Source organism: Anarrhichthys ocellatus, unplaced genomic scaffold (assembly GCF_004355925.1).
Source record: "Anarrhichthys ocellatus isolate YVR2014 unplaced genomic scaffold, GSC_Weel_1.0 scaffold53, whole genome shotgun sequence".
In the NCBI taxonomy this organism is placed as follows: Eukaryota; Metazoa; Chordata; class Actinopteri; order Perciformes; family Anarhichadidae; genus Anarrhichthys; species Anarrhichthys ocellatus.
The window spans coordinates 2,123,110-2,140,692 of NW_022280083.1; the positions used below are offsets into that span (position 1 = coordinate 2,123,110).

The following is a 17,583-nucleotide window of genomic DNA, read 5'->3' on the forward strand; positions in this document are numbered from 1 at the left end:
GATGGATGGATGGATGGATGGATGGATGGATGGATGGATGGATGGATAGATAGATAGATAGATAGATAGATAGATAGATAGATGGATGGATAGATAGATAGGTACAACCAAACGCTGAATAAGACATTTTTAAAAGATCAAAATGTTACAATTAACTTTCTGAACTGAAAACACACTGTGAAAGGGTTAAAGTTGTACGATGTAAACACAAACAACTCCTAAACTGGACAACGTCGTGGTAGAGACCTGTCAATCACTGTGTAGCCCCGCCCTAAAGCATCCCCTGCTTTATGGTCTGTTTGACTCTAAATGGACCATAATGTACTAAATGAACATCATGCTGTATTGAAGAAGACTTGAAACTAGAGATTGAGACCATAAACTCATGTTTACAATGTTTACTGAGGTAATAAATCAAGAGAGAAGTAGAGTCATTTTCTCATAGACTTCTATACAACCAGAGGAGTCGCCCCCTGGTGGACACTAGAGAGAATGCAGCTTTAACACATGAAGCTTTTCAGAACCGGAGATTGCCGCCTGATTGGAACTGAAATCAACCTATAGAGGCTGCATCTGTATGCGTGTATATCAGTGCAGAAACAGAGGAAGAGTCAACTTCACTTACTCCATAAACATCTCCTTCGTACTGGCAGGAACCCGGGGACGAGGAGATGCATTCCGGACAGCACTTGTTGGCAGGGATCCTCAAACGCTCGCCCTTTAGAAAAGACACACACACATTAAATACACACATATACTGTACATCAAACACAAGCAGAATACACACAAATCCCCACAGAAAATAGAAAATAGATGCGTGTCCCTTTAAGCAGCGTGAATACAAAACTTGTTGACTGCAGTCGGCCTATGTTTATGGAAAGTAACCGTCATGTGACACAATTAGTACAACGGGGCCGATAATAATGAAAACGTGATGACACAGAGTATCGACACAGACGATACAGAGGTGTTACAAAACATATTACAATACAGATTCAACACGCAGTCCTTTATCCACACTGCATACACACCCTGAATGAGGCCGAACGTGTGGAAAAAAGAAAATGAGAATGCAGCGAGCAGCCAGACGCAGAGCAGGTGAATAGCTTAGGTGTCATTTATATGTGAATAAAATTATATATAATGGAAAAAGAAGGAGGGAGGGGGGTACCATTTGTATCAGGGAATATCTTGTGTCAATTGAGACAGAGAATAAAACTGCATAGAGGTACAACCAATCTGCAGGAGGAGACACATTGCATGTGAACAGGCAGGAGAACTGCGACTAAATGTATGAATAACAACTGTGGGAAACAGAATAGATGGGGAGTGAGCTGTGTAGCAGTTTGCCAGAGCGAGCGTTTACATCGTACTTTGAGCTGCATCGATCACCTACAAGCACACACAACTTTATCCATCACAGCAGCCCCTTTGTGCTAATAAACCAAACACTAAAACCTCTAAATGCTTCCATATATTTAAGCTATTGTGTCTGTTTTTGTCCTGAACTTGTCATCTTGCGGTCCCTCTGGCCGTCTTTGTTTTCAGTCTGCTGCCTCAAATTTAATTGCCAAAAATATGACCGTAGAACAAGAATTTGATCTAATTTCAGATTGTATTGCTGCAAATGAAGAGAGATGGTTCAGTTGTACGTATTCATCACTGGACTGCTGCATTCATGAGACTCGAGGTTTTCTCCTCTTGCAGAGTAAAACAATCATGTCGGGTGAAGTGTGGTCAGTGAATATGAGATTTATCGAGCCACTTTCCTGTCCCATTATAAAATAATGTAAATGAAAAACTATAGTGGACAGTGAAGGTTTCTTCATATATTTTTGGTATCCATTATATCAAACTGATGTGAGTTAGGCAGATAAAGTTTCAGATTATTTGTTCATTAAATGGAGTTTTTAAGTTAATTGTTTATGCAGTTTTTTCCATCTAATTCCATTTTCTGCCATCTAACCATGTGACACAAAATGTCATTCCTGCTGGTTCCATTTCTGGTTTTAAACAAGCGATACAATTATAATCTATGATATCATTTAGCTTGTTAGGTGAGCTGTTTGCGTGCCGTCATCAGTTAGTGGTACATGGGATACATTTCAAACAACATTGCAAAATAAAACCGTGAAATTGAAACAGAGAACAAAAGCAACAGGCGAAATGGCATAATTAAGTACTAATGAGTGCATCAATGAGTAGGAAACATGCAGAGGCATTTGTATTGTTGTTTAATGCAAGAAAATACAAATAAATCTGGTATCTGAGTTCAAGCTGCTAGTCCAGTAATCAATAAACTGGAATTGCAGGTTCCTGTTTCTTAAATATGAGATTTTCATATATGATTTGTGACTGCTGGCCAAACAAAAACAAGCAGTTTAAGGACGACTCTTTGGGCTCTGGGGAGCTGTGATGGGCTACTTTTTGATAATTAACGATTAATCGAAGAAATCATCAGCAATCTTCTAAGATTTCTGAATTCTTGGACTCAGTCGGTATGTGTTACTTAAAAAACACCATTTTAAACGACAAACACATAAATGAGCCGTCCTCTACAGACAATCTGTGGTCGATGATTAACCCCGAGAGTAAAATTAAAAATACAAACGCTTTAGATAAAGGCAGTGGATTTCAAAAGAAAGCGCTATAATCAGAGACAGATGGATGATAAAACCCTTAATAGTTTTCATCACAGTGTAGGTGGGAGAGAGTCACATTTTAAGAGCTTTTTAACTGTCGGGAGCACACGGCTTGGTGGGCATGATGACTAATTTTTAATCAACACTGAATTGCAAGCCAGCAGAGTGGAATTCATTAGACATTGATTGTTGCCATAGCTCAGGGTTGGGATTGGATTTGACGTCGTCGCCGCAGGCTTTGAGGTTTAAATCATATTTAAGAAGAAGCACGGGGAGGAAGAGCCGGATAGATGGAGTGAAAAAGAGCTTTGAAAATGTGTCCCTGTGAATGCAAATGAGGCAACGACAAAAAATAATATCTGGGCTGAAACTAACGGTCTCCAAACTGTTGTCATTGTGGGCAAATCAAAAGGTGCACAATAGTCTGTCATTACATTGATTCTTGTTGTAAGGGCAACTCACAAAGACAAGTGATTAAATTGTTGGACTTAAACCTGAGTGTTTTACCGTGCGCTTCACTGGATACAGCATTTTAAGTTAAGTTAGGCTATGTCAAGTGAAATCTTTTGTCCAATCTTGTAATTAAGAGACGATGCTGTCAATTATGAGATGTTTCTTTTTGTTTGTGTGGCAGCTCTAATAGAAAGTTGCATAAGATAATGCTACTCAAACTGCATTGGCTGACATTTACATTTACTAGCTACATCTAATGTTCATATTTAAATACAGTGTAATGTGTAACTCAAACTCAATGGCTAACATTAGCTAGTAAACGTTACCTCACTGACATTAGCTATTTAGTAACAACATTTGTAGTTGGCCTGGATAAAGAGCTAGATCTTTAAATTGCTTAACCTCCACCTGCCTGAAAAATTAATTTCTAATTAGCTAAATCTAAAGCTCTTTTACTAACTGAATAAACAGAGTTGACTGAAACTATGTTAGCTGACAATGTTAGCTAGCTAGTTAGCTTAGTTGCCAAACTGACATTTTAAGCTTAATCTACTGCGCTAGCGGTAACCAAATTTGTAGCTTAAGTTTAAATAACTAATACTAAACATTTGAATTACTTAATCTAAAACTACCCCCAAAGTGAATTTCTATCAGTTAAACCATAGTTATTCTACTGGCTAAATAAATAGTCTATTCGAGATAACGTTAGCTACCTGAGCTAATTATGTTAGTTAACGTAAGCTTAAACTAGCCATACCAGACTAATTTACTAATCTATTCATAGTCAAAATCAAATATTACACTTCAACCTAAAATGTTGGAAGCTGATCTTATGAAGCTTAATGATCTGATACTATCTAACATTAAAATATGTTAGCTAAGTTATAAGCCAGCTGACGTTTAGCATTAAGCTACTGGCTAAAACTTCAACTAATGTTAGCTATAACCGTCAATGTGGCCTGCATACCTTTAGGGTTAGGGGACAGTAACTTGTTCCACAGAGGAGCTGTGGTCCTTTGACTGCTATATATTGTTCCTCTGAACTCCATTGTTGTCCAAAGACCAGCTAATGTTATATAATTACATCAATGAGACTTACTGTTGCTCTGTGTTCATTTATGACCATTAACACATGCACTTTGTTTTTACTGCCCCAAATAGCCTCCTCATTAGCGCACTGAATGTGTATTAATCTGCCACTGGAAATAGTCCCCAACAAATGTAGTGTTTACCCATGTTTGAGTTTGTTTTGGACAGATTTTAAAGGAAACGACTCAGCTTTCTTAACTTTAGTTCAAAAAAGGCACAAATATTTGTAGTATAGTATTTTATACTGTTCTTTTTTTATAAAGAATAACATGCTGAAAGGAACCAGCTTGTTCCTTTTGTATGAATGGCCTTCTGTAGTTTTCAATAACAAAATAAAAAAAGCAGCCAAACATCTCCTGTAGAAATGTCTTACCCTCTGGAAGTCACACTGTGGGTTGGGGCAGTGGCTGGGCCTGCAGATGGCCACGTCGCTGTGGCAGGCACACTCCTGACACGACTGCGGTCTCCATGATGTGTTGTTCTGTCAAGACAAAACAAAAATAAACATGAACCACTACCGACGGCTGACTTGATTCATCACAGCAAAATAAATAAAAAAGAACTCCCTCATGCTCCATTATCATGTCCTAGCACACCCACATGTCATGTTGATGTTGACAGCTGGAGGAAATGACAGTAAACATATAACTAGACCCAGTTGTGCATATTAATGCGGCTGATAAAATGTCTCACTTGCAGGTAATGTGCAGCAACTAGTTGCTTGAGTTCTGCATTTTTTATTTACGTCTGTTGTAACTTTCCAAAGTGAATTATCTCTCCCGTTCATGATATTTAACAGTCTGATTTATATCATTCAGTGTCATATCAAAGGAATCAGAACTGCTTCCAATGCATTGCAGCAGTTTGTATTAGAAGCTATACAGTACGTGAGGTCCACGATAGCCGAGTGCGGTTTTGCTGCTCTAGCTTCCAAAATGAAATGTGAACACGAGCATAAGAAAATCATTTCACACTTTGAACTCTTATCATCCTCTACACTTGAAGCTGTATAACACTGATGGATTTCTGCTGCAGGTGGAGTGAAACTGCTTCAGTGTTGATTATAAGCCACCACGGCCAACTACACAAAGAGATAAAAAGTAAGAAATGCAAAAAGACTGGAGACCACTTCCGCCATCTTGGCTGGATCTTTGAGCATGCCGGCTATTTGTCAGCAGCTCATAACACGGAGCTGACAATGTCTTATGGCTAGCTTAAAGCCAAAGCTAAATCAATACTCCAGCCTGCATATGCTCAGATATATCATCTTACGGTCCATAAATCAGATTTAGCCGGATGATTAATTACCTACTCATGACGGGAATATCCACAGGCAGCTATTCTTATGGAGTGGACAATTTGTGGTTTGGGGGGGGGGACTGTTAAATGGAGACTTTTGCTTCATGTGAGACGGTAACTATAGAAGACTTCTTAATGGACAGGAAACTTCAGCAAACCACCAGACTTATATTAGTCCCATATACTGTGCTGACCCAAGAGGATGTGGCTGGACGTGGTCAGGTGTACCGGCTGTGCACCCGGGGGCTCAACTTACTATTCCTGCATGTAGAACGGAAACGTTTAATATAATTCAGCCAGGAAAGCCCCAGTACTAATGGGTACAAATGGCAATTTGGCAGCAGAGCGTGCCTACCCCTAGAATGTACGTTATATTGGTGCACTGCAAAAAACATCCACAAAGTCCCCATGTGCATGATTTACACATGTCTGACATTTGGCGACTCGTGGAAATGTCACTGACGATACGTCCTCCACCAAGAATCCAACCCAGTTTTCACCAGGACTGTCTTATTTGTCTACAAATATAAATATGTGCCATCAAAACAGTGTAAAATATGCTATAATCATAGCATAGCATAAGAACATTCCGACTCCTCTGGTTGTATAGAAGTCTATGAGAAAATGACTCTACTTCTCTCTTGAGTTTATGGTCTCAATCTCTAGTTTCAAGTCTTCTTCAATACAGCATGATGTTCATTTAGTACATTATGGTCCATTTAGAGTCAAACAGACCATAAAGCAGGGGATGCTTTAGGGCGGGGCTACACAGTGATTGACAGGTCTCTACCAGAGACGTATACAGCGTCTCTACGTCACCCCTCTGCATTCCAAATATGGTCATTTCTGTTCACTGGCTGCGAAAAAAACAACATGGCGTTGGCCGTAATCCAAGATGGCGACGGCTAAATCGCAAAACTCAAGGCTTCAAAATATGCTTCATTATATATGTTATAAACTGCAATTATCCTTAACTGTTTCTACAATCTCTGAACTAGTGCTGAACTTTTACTTAAATGTCTGTGAAAAATGAGGGCCCAACTTCCTTCTCATAACACCTGCTCTCAGTAATTGAGTTAAGGTAAGCGTGCAGTAAAATGTGGGAGTAGCTATAGGTCATGTTGAAAGACAGAAAGGAGAAAATTGAATTTGGGAAAGCAGCCAGCTGAGGGGGAGAGGCCCTCCTGGAGAGAAGATGTGAGCTGATATGTTCCCTGTAACGTGGCTTCCAGCTATTTATATATACTGTACGTGTGTTTAAATGCAAGTCTAGTGTTTGTGCATCTCTGCACAGCTGTGGCCAGATGTGTAATGAGTTTTATGTATAAGGACAAACGTGTCACAGGCAATCTCTGCTCGTAACATTAATGTTTCAGCTCAGGGAGGAAGAGGAGGAGGAGGAGGAGGAGCGACCTTCAGAAGTATAACGTTAACGCAGACGCTCACAATCTCAGATGTATACTGACAAAGACTGGTCTCACAAAGCATAACGGTTGCATAAACTGGTTATGCAGAAGATGCAAATTAAAATTTAATTAAAATCTAAATTAAAATTCTCCTTCAGTCATCAGAGAAAAATACGTTATTTAATAGAGCTGCAATGATTAATCGATAAGTTGTCAAATAAAATAAATCAACTGTTTTTAACAACTATCACTTAGTGAGTTTGAAAGTCAAGATTCCAGCTTCTACAATGTAAATATGTTCTGGTTTATTCACTCTTGTGTGACAGTAAACTGAATACATTTTACGACGTCATCTTGGCTTTTGAGAAACACCGGTCGACATGTTTCACCATTTCCTGACATTTTATAGAACTAACAACTATTTGATTTATTGACACAAAAATCGACAGATTAATCAACAATGACAACAATCGTTAGTTGCAGCTCTGTTTCTTAAAACTGTTTATTCCAACACGATACACGATATTTCATGTTCGCATGATGAAATATTTTTAAAATCCTGAAGCCATGTGTTTTGTGTGACTGCACTATTAAAAGTAGAAACGTTTATTGGCTCCCTGTATCATTTGTAATATATCAGCATAAAGATGGGAGCATTATAAGTCACGTAAGAGCTCAAATCAAGAAGGTTTTCAGGAGCCTTGAACAGTTACCCGGCATCTTGCAATAATAAGGGAATCCAGGAGGGTTCCCTGAGGAACTCCTGCAAACATTTAACACGTTGACGGTTCCCTCACTCTGCCTTTCTGTCTTTGGAGCTATTACAAAAGGTACAAAAATGATGCTTCAATACAAGAAAAAGCAATCCATACAAAATACAAAACCAGATTCATTGCGACAGGCTCTCAGAGATGCCACCCCCCCGTGCATTCTCACTATTACAGGGAGGGAAGCTGCCTCTCAGGTAATGTGTTCTGGCTGCTGGGAGCCATATTCCCAGGACAGAGTGAGATCAGTTTGTCACGCAGAGTATCCCTCTCTGTCTCTGTTTGCATTCGAAAAATTGCCAGAGATACTCTCCCCCTGGCCTTTTCTGAAGTTCTTCCGAAACTATCTACGGTCACCGTAAAAAATTTGCCAGCGTAAAATTGCCAGCGTGACATCCTGACCGTAAATATTTCAGCTTGGATCCAGCAAACCGGCCAATCTCACTGTACCAAGTCAATTCTTTCTAAAGTGGTGACAATCTTCTCTTGATCAAAAAGCCTTCTAACAGATTGCCCCCTACGAGGGGAAATCATTTCAAAGCAAACGTATGAATGGAAAATCCTTCTGACTGGACCAGAACATGAGCACTTCAGGCTACTCAGTAATTATTTTCTTTAGAAACGAGTGTAAAACTTTGTCAAAAATCGATTTAAGTGAAAGCAGGAAGATTGAGTTCAGAAAGTACAAGCAAAGGAAAAAAGCAATTAAAGCACAGGAGGAGGTATAAGTACTGATGAATACAACACAATAGATATTTGAATGAATAGCACTGTGTTTACACAAAGAGAAAGCTCCAGCACTGAAATTCTTTTTCATATCAGATACAGAGACAATCCTATTTTTCACAGATTTAGAAAACTAATCGCTTCAAAGATAATGACTTTTCAGAACATGTGACTTTCAAAATCAACAACAGACAGGTGTTTACTTGAGCCTTTCGTTTGTTATGTAATGTTTAAAATATCATTTTGACTGCAAACATATACAGTATTTGACTAGTTACCAGAAGGATCACTAGTCCCAAAGTGCTTTCAAAAAGTGTGTGTTTGTGTTAAAGAGGTGGGAGTGTCCGATGATTCGTTCATTATTATCTCCGCCCGGAGGGATAGAGTGCATCAGTGAGTGAAAGTGCATCTCTGTGTCTGTTCACTGCTATCACCGCCAGGCCCACCTCTCCTACATAAAGTGAGACGCACAGACTTTGAAGTAGTTTCGCCTCTTTTTGTTTTGTTCCTCATCTCTCAGTGGTGTCATGTCACTTTTTAATTAATTTGGTCTTTTTGCAGTCATTGTAACACAGTTGTCTGGGGATGTTTTGCTAATTTTTGTACTCTCTTTTGCCTCTCCTTGTTATTCTTGTCTGTTGTTTTTTGCATCTCTTTGTAGTTGTTGTGTGTCTCTTTGTTGTCACTTTGAGTCTCTAGTTTTAGTCGAGTCTAGTTTTTCTTGTGTCCCTTCGTAGCAAAGAGTCACGAGTCTCTTTGTGTCTCTTTAAAGCTGTTTTGCATCTTTTTGAAGTCGTTTTATGTTTCTTGTGCTCATTTTGAGTCTCTTCCTGGTTGGTATGTGTCTCTTTGAGTGACATTTTGTAGGTGAAGGCCAGGGGGCCCTTTGACACTTTGGGCCCCTGGGCCTGTACCTTGTAATCCTGTTCAGTGATCAGGGGCTGACGGGCCACTTTATTCACTTTATTCTCTTTATTATCTTATATGTACAGTGCGAGCACATAAATCGTGAATTTTGGCTTCACATTGCTAACGATATACTCATACAGCATGAGTTGTAATTAAACAACATTTCTAAAATGCTACACTGTAACACCAGTGTGAGCAGCGGGTCTATAGACCTATATTAATAACTTGTATGTGAGTGTTTGTTGTCTTTAAAACCAGATAGTCATGTGTAACGTGTGGAATGCTTTGACTTAAATTGGGTAAAGAGGTCATCGGGGTTAATAATAAGTCTGTGTGCATGTGCAGAAATAAGTTTCCTGTTATGGCTCTGTGGTCTTAATAGACCTGTGTAAAATTAGCACAGCAGCTAACAGTGTAGCTGACTGGACTGAGTCCGTTTCAGCAGAGGTCTCGGGAGGGGGCGGGGGGGATTGAGGAGGTTGCACTCAATTCCACATCCATGTCCTGATTGGACCCGGAGCGGAATGGGATTGACCCCTGGTTCCCTGTAATCAGGGACCTGTTAAAGTGGCCGGGGCAGGGGAGCAAACCTGGACTCGCTATTAACCGACCCTCCAACCTCCTGCTCCGACGTACAGCAGTCAGCAGCGTGAGTGGTAGTGACAATTCCTCCCCCTCCCCCCCTCAATGAGATTGTCCCCTACAGGGACCCATACCTGGGACTCGTTGATTAAACGTCCGAGGAATTGAGGGCTTATTTTATCCCCCTCTGGAGAAAGATATCTGCCTCAGATGTGATTTAGGACTGAACCAGCTCAGCCGGCGCGGCTACACGTCTCCAATTTCATAAAGAAAAAAAATAGATCTATAACTTTCACACAGTACATCCCAGAAGAAGCTGTTCTACAGAGCAGAGGAGTTTGAGTGTTGCTCTGTGGGCTTTTGGCTTGGTGGGTTACGTGGATGGAAGACAGAAAAATCAATGTAAAGTCGTATTGAAAGGATAAGTCAATATTTCAGAGGGGATTATACAACATATTAGATACAAAATAACCTTTTTCCAGGCTCCTACTCATCCAAATTTGACATGAAAGTGATGAGCAGGAGGAAGCTGTGCAGCTAAAAATCCTGCAAAGCACCGCTTGAAATTGAGCGCCTTCAAGTGGATCCACGTTTACAAGAGGACTACTTCATATTTGACCTTTGGGGTGCGAAAAACAAGGTAGGACTGCAACTAATACAGTTCCCATTATCAATTCATCATAATCCATTTATTTAAATTACGAAATTCAAAGGTGACACTTTCAAGTGGCGAATTCTGTCCAACTAACAGTCCAAAACCCAAATAATTTCAGTTAACAATGACATGAAACCGATAAAAGCAGAAAATACTCCCATTTAAGACGCTTGATCTTGCAGATATTTTGGTATTTTTGTGAAATAAAATAGCTTGAAGGATCTGTCAAACTAATAATGTCAGCATTGCAACTAGAAGCTTCAAGTTCTGGAGCACGATGTTTTTTTTGTTTTCATTTACTTTCCCCAGGCGACAACATTGTTTCTCAGCGATAGTCAATTTTGAGATTTTGTCTTATTTCAGACTGGAGGGAAAAAAAAAAATCCAAAATACACATTTAGGGGGTTAATTTACGTCTATTTGCGTCTGTAGATTTCTCTTAAATTACCTCAAAGTTACCATTGGATAATGCCTCATTTGCATATTTGAACAGAACATTTTCAGAAAACTTGTAATACAAAAAATAATTGTCTTAATGTCAGTAATCAACTGGGGAAGTTTCATGGTGCTATCTATTAGTTACATAGTTTACGGCCTTCTCTCATCGTGCTGCACGTGCTCGAGAGGGAACAGTGAGAAGTGTGTCTCGCTGAATGAGAATCGAGCAGAACAACCTGCATCCTCGACTCATTGCTCCTCTGGATAAATAAGGGAGGGACTCGGTCGCCCAGACGACGCTTTAAGTAGCAGATTCAATTAAAATCCAATCAACAAGAAAACGCAAAGTTAAACATTAGCAGGGCTCGGGTTTTGTGGGGCCGGCAGCGACACTAGTGGGACTCTCCTGTTCGAGAAATGGGGGAAAGGGTGAAGAGAGGCAGCCTGCCGGGCCAGCAGAACGTAATTGGGCCCGAATTGGATAGAAACTAAAGCTATTACTGAGGCAAATTCAATCTGAGGACGTGATGGCTTCCAGCGGCCAAACGGCTCTGCTGCACAGCTGAGACGCTGCAGAAACACTCGAGCTTCTCCTGGTTCTGTCAACACAGCTTTATTTCTACAGCCGATCAACCTGATCACACCGGGGCCCCGCAATCTGTGTGTACAACGTGTGTAACTGGGTCAGCTTTCAATAATGCAACACATGCTAACAGCAGAGCAGAGAGAGCAGACGGCAAATCAATATCACGATGTGCAGGCAGCGGAAACATGACGACGACATTGTTTGACGTTGTTTCTCCGACACAAAAACCCTCAAACATCATGGCTAATTTATTAGATATTTTTTTAACAATTGAATGCTTCATTTCATCTCCATACAAAACAAATCATTTAGGAAATAAGTAATGTTTTATGTTTGATAAATTGCGGCCAGAGAACACCCGCAGCCAATCAGAGACATGCGACTCCTGTGACATGCTGACAGCATACAGTGGCAGTAAACAGTGGTGGACAGTCCACCTGGGTCTGTCCACGCTGGACCGGTCTCTGCTGGAGGATCTGGGTCTGTCCACGGTGGACCGGTCTCTGCTGGAGGATCTGGGTCTGTCCACGGTGGACCGGTCTCTGCTGGAGGATCTGGGTCTGTCCACGGTGGACCGGTCTCTACTGGAGTCTGAGCTGAAGGAGTTTCTGGTGAACCTGCATGATGTCATCTGGTTTCACCAGAATCCGACCCGGTGGCACCGATGACGAGCTTTAATAATAACTCTATAGAAACAGACCATCTTCTCTCTGATGGTCTCGTTACTGATGGAGGTCTGATAGAGGATCAGGACTATTCTGAGACTGGTTCAGAACGTTAAAAGCTCCTCACAGTAACTTTTAGTTCTACTAAAAGCCTAAAATAGGTTACTGAACAAAAGTAAAGTTGTCAGAACCAGCAGCTCTGAAAATGCTGGAGGAAAGTAAGCTGTTTGATGTTTTGTAGATGACGAAAACAGGACTTGAGCAGCTCAACTCATCTGAGCGACACACACACACACACACACACACACACACACACACACACACACAGAAGTGCTGCACACATTGTTACGTCATCTTTAAAGTTTTTAGGTATATTTAAAGAGTGCGCCACTGCACACTGCTGACCCGACAAAGCAGTAACAAGTTGGAACTTCAAATAAAAAGCGTCCCGTTCACTCCTCCTCATCATCACCGCCTGCTCCCCAGCTGCCTCCTCATCGTTCTGGATCTAACAGCTGCATCGCTTCCGTTTTGCCAAATAACTTTTTGTTTCCCCCTTGAAATCGCATTCAAATGTCTTCATTTGTCGCCGTTTAATTGATTTACTCCACGACTTCCTTCAGTGCCAGCACCGAGTGATTGTATGCTAATCACTCGCGAGGCAAGCTGTGAAAACGAGCAAGGTCAAAGCCGGCTGAAGGATGCCTAAAACTGTCACAGTCTCTTCAAAAGAAGCTTTTGGTGAATATTAAAAGCGACCACGACGATGACTCCGGGTCCTCGATTGGTCTCATCGCGAGCTTCCACGGCTGTCCATGTGTGTTATCCGTCGTCTGACCACCGACACGAGCTATTTAGCATCTGGCTAATCTGCATGTAAAGCAGGAGGCTCGCTCTGCCATGGGGTTAGCATTGTTATGCTAATGGTGCACATATCCATCTGGGGGAAAGGCTGAGTTTAAAAGTTGTGACTTAGCTCATTGATTCAACTTTTCTCCCCCCCCTCACCCAATCTCTGTATGCCTCAGGTCCAATTAGAGGACCTGCTGGTGAGACATGACAAATGACTGGCTGATCGTTGGCCTCCCAGAGCCCATAAATCCAGCTGTCTGCCTCTCGCCGGAGCCGCTATCGCTCCTGCAGCCAAATATCGGCACCGAGCACGTAATGGGTTCTGGATCATCAAGCAGATGGCCCGAGAGAGTCAGGGTCCGCCACAAACAGAGAGAGATTAGCAGGCTGGGAGGGCGAAGAAATGCATTGTTCTGTGAGATGCTACACGAATGGATCGTAATAGAAAACACCTGCTTGATAATAGGAAACGTCGTCACATCAAACCGTTTCTTCTTCTGTTTTTTGCATGATGGCGTGCTGCACGATGGAACCAAACAAAAATAACTTCTGCCGTTCTGCTCGGATTATTCCACCCTGCAGTGACAGTCGCTGACCCATTTAGGAGGGTCAGGAATAGAAATGCACACTCACAGCCCGCCAGTTAATATTTGTGAGAAGACACATGTGACGAAAGCGACCACAGAGGTGGGGTTAGATCCATCATGAATCGACAGAGTAATTGCCGACAGAAGAGGGTTTATGACAAGGCCGGGTCAGCTCACCTCCTCCATCTCGACATTAGGCCATTAGGCCATATGAAAGATCCATGTCACGAGTCCAGCCCCTAAGTTTCCACACTGCTCCTGACAGTCTGGGCTGCACTTTAGATTTAGAAATTCCAACACAGGAAAGATACAAATTCAACACACTATTTTTCTGAGAGTCTCTCGGGGATTCAGAGCCCAAAAAAAAGAAAAGAGAAAAACCAACAGTGACAGAGACGAACAGAGAAGTGCAGAAGGTAAATCCTTTTTTCACCTCACAGGCCTGCGGTGCAAAGATGCCGCCGGCGTTCAATCCGAGCAGCTTCTTTCCTCTTTGATTGTGCACGTTTTTGGAGGAGCTGACTCATATTCATTACCCGGGTTTACAGGGTTTCCTCACATCTGACAAAACTCATTTGCATTCAACCAAAAAAACTGATTTTGTGTCGGCGCCACTCTGCGTAATCCCGAAATCAGTTTGACAAATCGATCCAATTTGTTCCTGTTATCTTGCTCCTGCTATCCCTCCGGCTCACATGTTTTCACCTCCAACACACCGGACATCTCGGCGAGCGACCGTCTGAACAACAGCTTTAGTGCAAACAAAACAAAAGGTAAATAATTCACGTGCAGATAGCTTTGTGGGCAAGCTTTTGAAGTCGCTCTATTGTTTTATTCCTGAACATGAGGGAAGAGGAAGATGGGATTCACCTGCAGCTCTGCCCTCACATTCTTGTGCACATGTGGGTTTTTTTAATCTTTTCAATAATGCATCAGCCCCCCCCCCCACCCCACACACACACACACTCAGCCGTGGTGAAAGCCATGTTAGGTGATACAGACAGCAGCTCCTCCATCTCTCCAGCTACACAGTGCAACCAGGGATTTGAGGCTGAGCAACTTTCTGAATCACTGTTTTCCACCTCGTGGAGATGCAACTCAAAGTAAAAAATGTAACGAGTCATTTCTGACCCATTTTAAAGCCTTCTTGTGAATCTGTGAGCAAAAAACTTTGATTCTGGAGCAGCTGCGAGCAGAGATGCAGCTCCGCACTGCAACACGACTTCAATCGTGCTCTGAGAAATACCGGCTGGATGATGTTTCATAAAAACTTTGGAGCCCTCGGAGAGGAGAAAAAGGTCAGAGGATGTCCTGTTGGCAGGATTACTGGCTGGATGTCAAGCTTACAGGCATACAGGCATAAAGGTTGCACTTTAAAAACGAAGCTACAAAGCTACAGTTCACTCAGCCAGCGTCCTTTTCTCTCTTTGTGAGGCAGAGAACATCACAAAATATCTGAGCTTTCTTTGAATCAGATCGCAGCTTCAAACGCAATCGTGACCTTTTGATTCAGTCCACTGATCATTTCTGCACCTTTTCCAGATGTGAAACCTGTAACATGGAGATCAGGAAACAGGCTGGTCTCATTCAGCATTCGTAGCTGAGCCTACGATAACATGATGTGCTGTAAATTGAAGATTTTATGTTATCTACGTTACTGTGAAGAAGGAAAGTATACGTGAGGGTACGAGAGGGTACGAGAGAGTAGGTGAGGATACAAGAGGGTACGAGAGGGTACGAGAGAGTAGGTGAGGATACAAGAGGGTACCAGAGGGTATGTGGGGGTACAAGAGGGTACGTGAGGGTAGGTGAGGATACAAGAGGGTACGAGAGGGTAGGAGAGGGTACGAGAGAGTACACGAGGGTAGGTGAGGATACAAGAGGGTACGAGAGGGTAGGTGAGGGTACGAGCTGTTACGTGAGGGTACGAGAGGGTACGAGAGGGTACGTGAGGGTATGTGAGGGTACGAGAGGGTACGAGAGGGTACGTGAGGGTATGTGAGGGTACGAGAAGGAATAAGAGGGTACRAGCGGTTACGAGAGGGTACGTGAGGGAACGAGAAGGTAGGTGAGGGTACGTGAGGGTACGTGAGGGAACGAGAAGGTAGGTGAGGGTACGTGTTAATTGTGCTTTTAAGAGTTTTTTTGGGGGGCCAACATTACGTTATAAAACGAGAGTTTGGTTTAGGCACCAAAACCACGTTTGGTTTACGAAAAACATCCCGAACGTTAGGATAAGGCAATAAAACAGCTTAAGTAGGTTTAAAAACATCATGGTTGGCCTTCATATGACCACGTACAGTTAGACTTCCTTTTTTAGGGTGTACTAGTGAAAAAATAAAAGCTACGTCCATACATCTGCTCCCAGACACATGATGCAACGAGTTCAAGAAGTAGCAGATAATAAAAAACAAACTATGATCTAAAGCTCTTAAAAGCAGCATGGGGAGTTGGCTCATCAGTCTTCATGGAAGTGACACGAGTCGACGGACGAGCAACCGCCCGTCACTGACACACACACGCACACACGCACACATGAGGATGTATGGATTACCAGATGGGGGGGGGGGGGGGGCGGCTCCCTGACAACTTCAGCGGCCAAAGGGAATCCGAAACAGGAAACAAGACGCACTCTTTCTCTCTAGATGTGAGGAGCAGCAGCTGTGTGTGTGTGTGTGTGTGTGCCGTCATCTAACCCCTCTGAGCTACACAACAGAAATAACATATGCCATTTAATGTGTGCGAGTGTGCAGAGCAGGAGGAGGCAATTAGAGCAGAGTTAAGCTGAGGGTGGCAAACTGCAAGTACACACACACACACACGCCCACCCTCGCTGTGCAGTTGCAGGAAACACACACACACTCACACAACCGTCCTTGCGGGTCAGTAAACTCACACGGAGATGAAAGCACTCAAACAGAAAGTACAGTCTATCTCTATCTATCTGTCCTTTGCTTATTTTCCTGTCTTGTACATGTTGACCTGCTGCTCGGTCTGCATCGATAGAATCAGGATGTAAACATTAAACAGTTTATCAGAGACAAGAGTCCACGTCCTGTGTGTTTCCATGGACAGGACGTAGTGTCAGCGTCTTTCAATCAGCTTCCAATGATACGACTGTGCCTTTGAAAGTATAAAATCATGTTTATTTATTTTGTATTTATTTATATGCACGTACATAAATAATAAAAACGTAAAAAAGTTTGAACAATGTGCAGGAGAAGTTAGAAGCCAAAGACGGCTTATGAAAATATCTCCCCAATTAGATATCAATAGTTCTACTTGAAAAAAGGATAAAAATATAAAGAAACAATTCATCAAGATTTCTAGAGAAAGCCGAAATATAAAAAAGTAATAAAAAATATACAAATTACATAAAAGATAGAGTTTAGATACAATACAATGAAATCTGTAAAATGCCATAACACAGCTAATTGTAGTAATTTTCTGATAATATATAGTATTATGTAATGTGTAATTTTTTTTCTAAATGCAATGACTAAATGTTCTCATTATGCTAAAACCGGTCCAACGTTGATAGGCCTTAAACACACCGAACCCTCTATTGTTAAGTCATGGGGGGGGTATCATTGAATGTAAATGTTGAAATCCTCATGAATAAATAAATGTATATAATAAATATTATGTGGCAATAAATCACCATGACATATCGCTGTTTTAAATGCTGGAGTTGCTCAAACTGCTGTGTGAATTTATTTTATTCACGTTTATAAAAGCTCCAGTTCAACCTGCACAGGAGCTGCACTCTGTGAGAATACGACTGTGAACGGATTTATTTTCATATGAATCCAGTTCATTAACTACAGAGCAGCCGGGGGAAACTGACTGGAGTCTTCACAGGAAACCAGTAAGAGGATTAAACAAGCTCGGCATCACCACATCCACACACATTTCACTTTTCTAACC

General features: G+C 41.8%; 1 protein-coding gene across 1 annotated transcript in view; it reads right to left on the bottom strand.

Moving 5' to 3' along the window:
- Positions 1-17,583, bottom strand: part of fras1 (Fraser extracellular matrix complex subunit 1) — a 216,861-nt gene that overhangs the window by 144,390 nt on the left and 54,888 nt on the right. Inside the window, exons 3-4 of the mRNA XM_031870528.1 lie at positions 4,558-4,665; positions 626-718 (exon numbers count right to left, since the gene is read on the bottom strand). Coding sequence (XP_031726388.1) covers positions 626-718; positions 4,558-4,665 — 201 coding nt within the window. The remainder of the gene's footprint in view (positions 1-625; positions 719-4,557; positions 4,666-17,583) is intronic.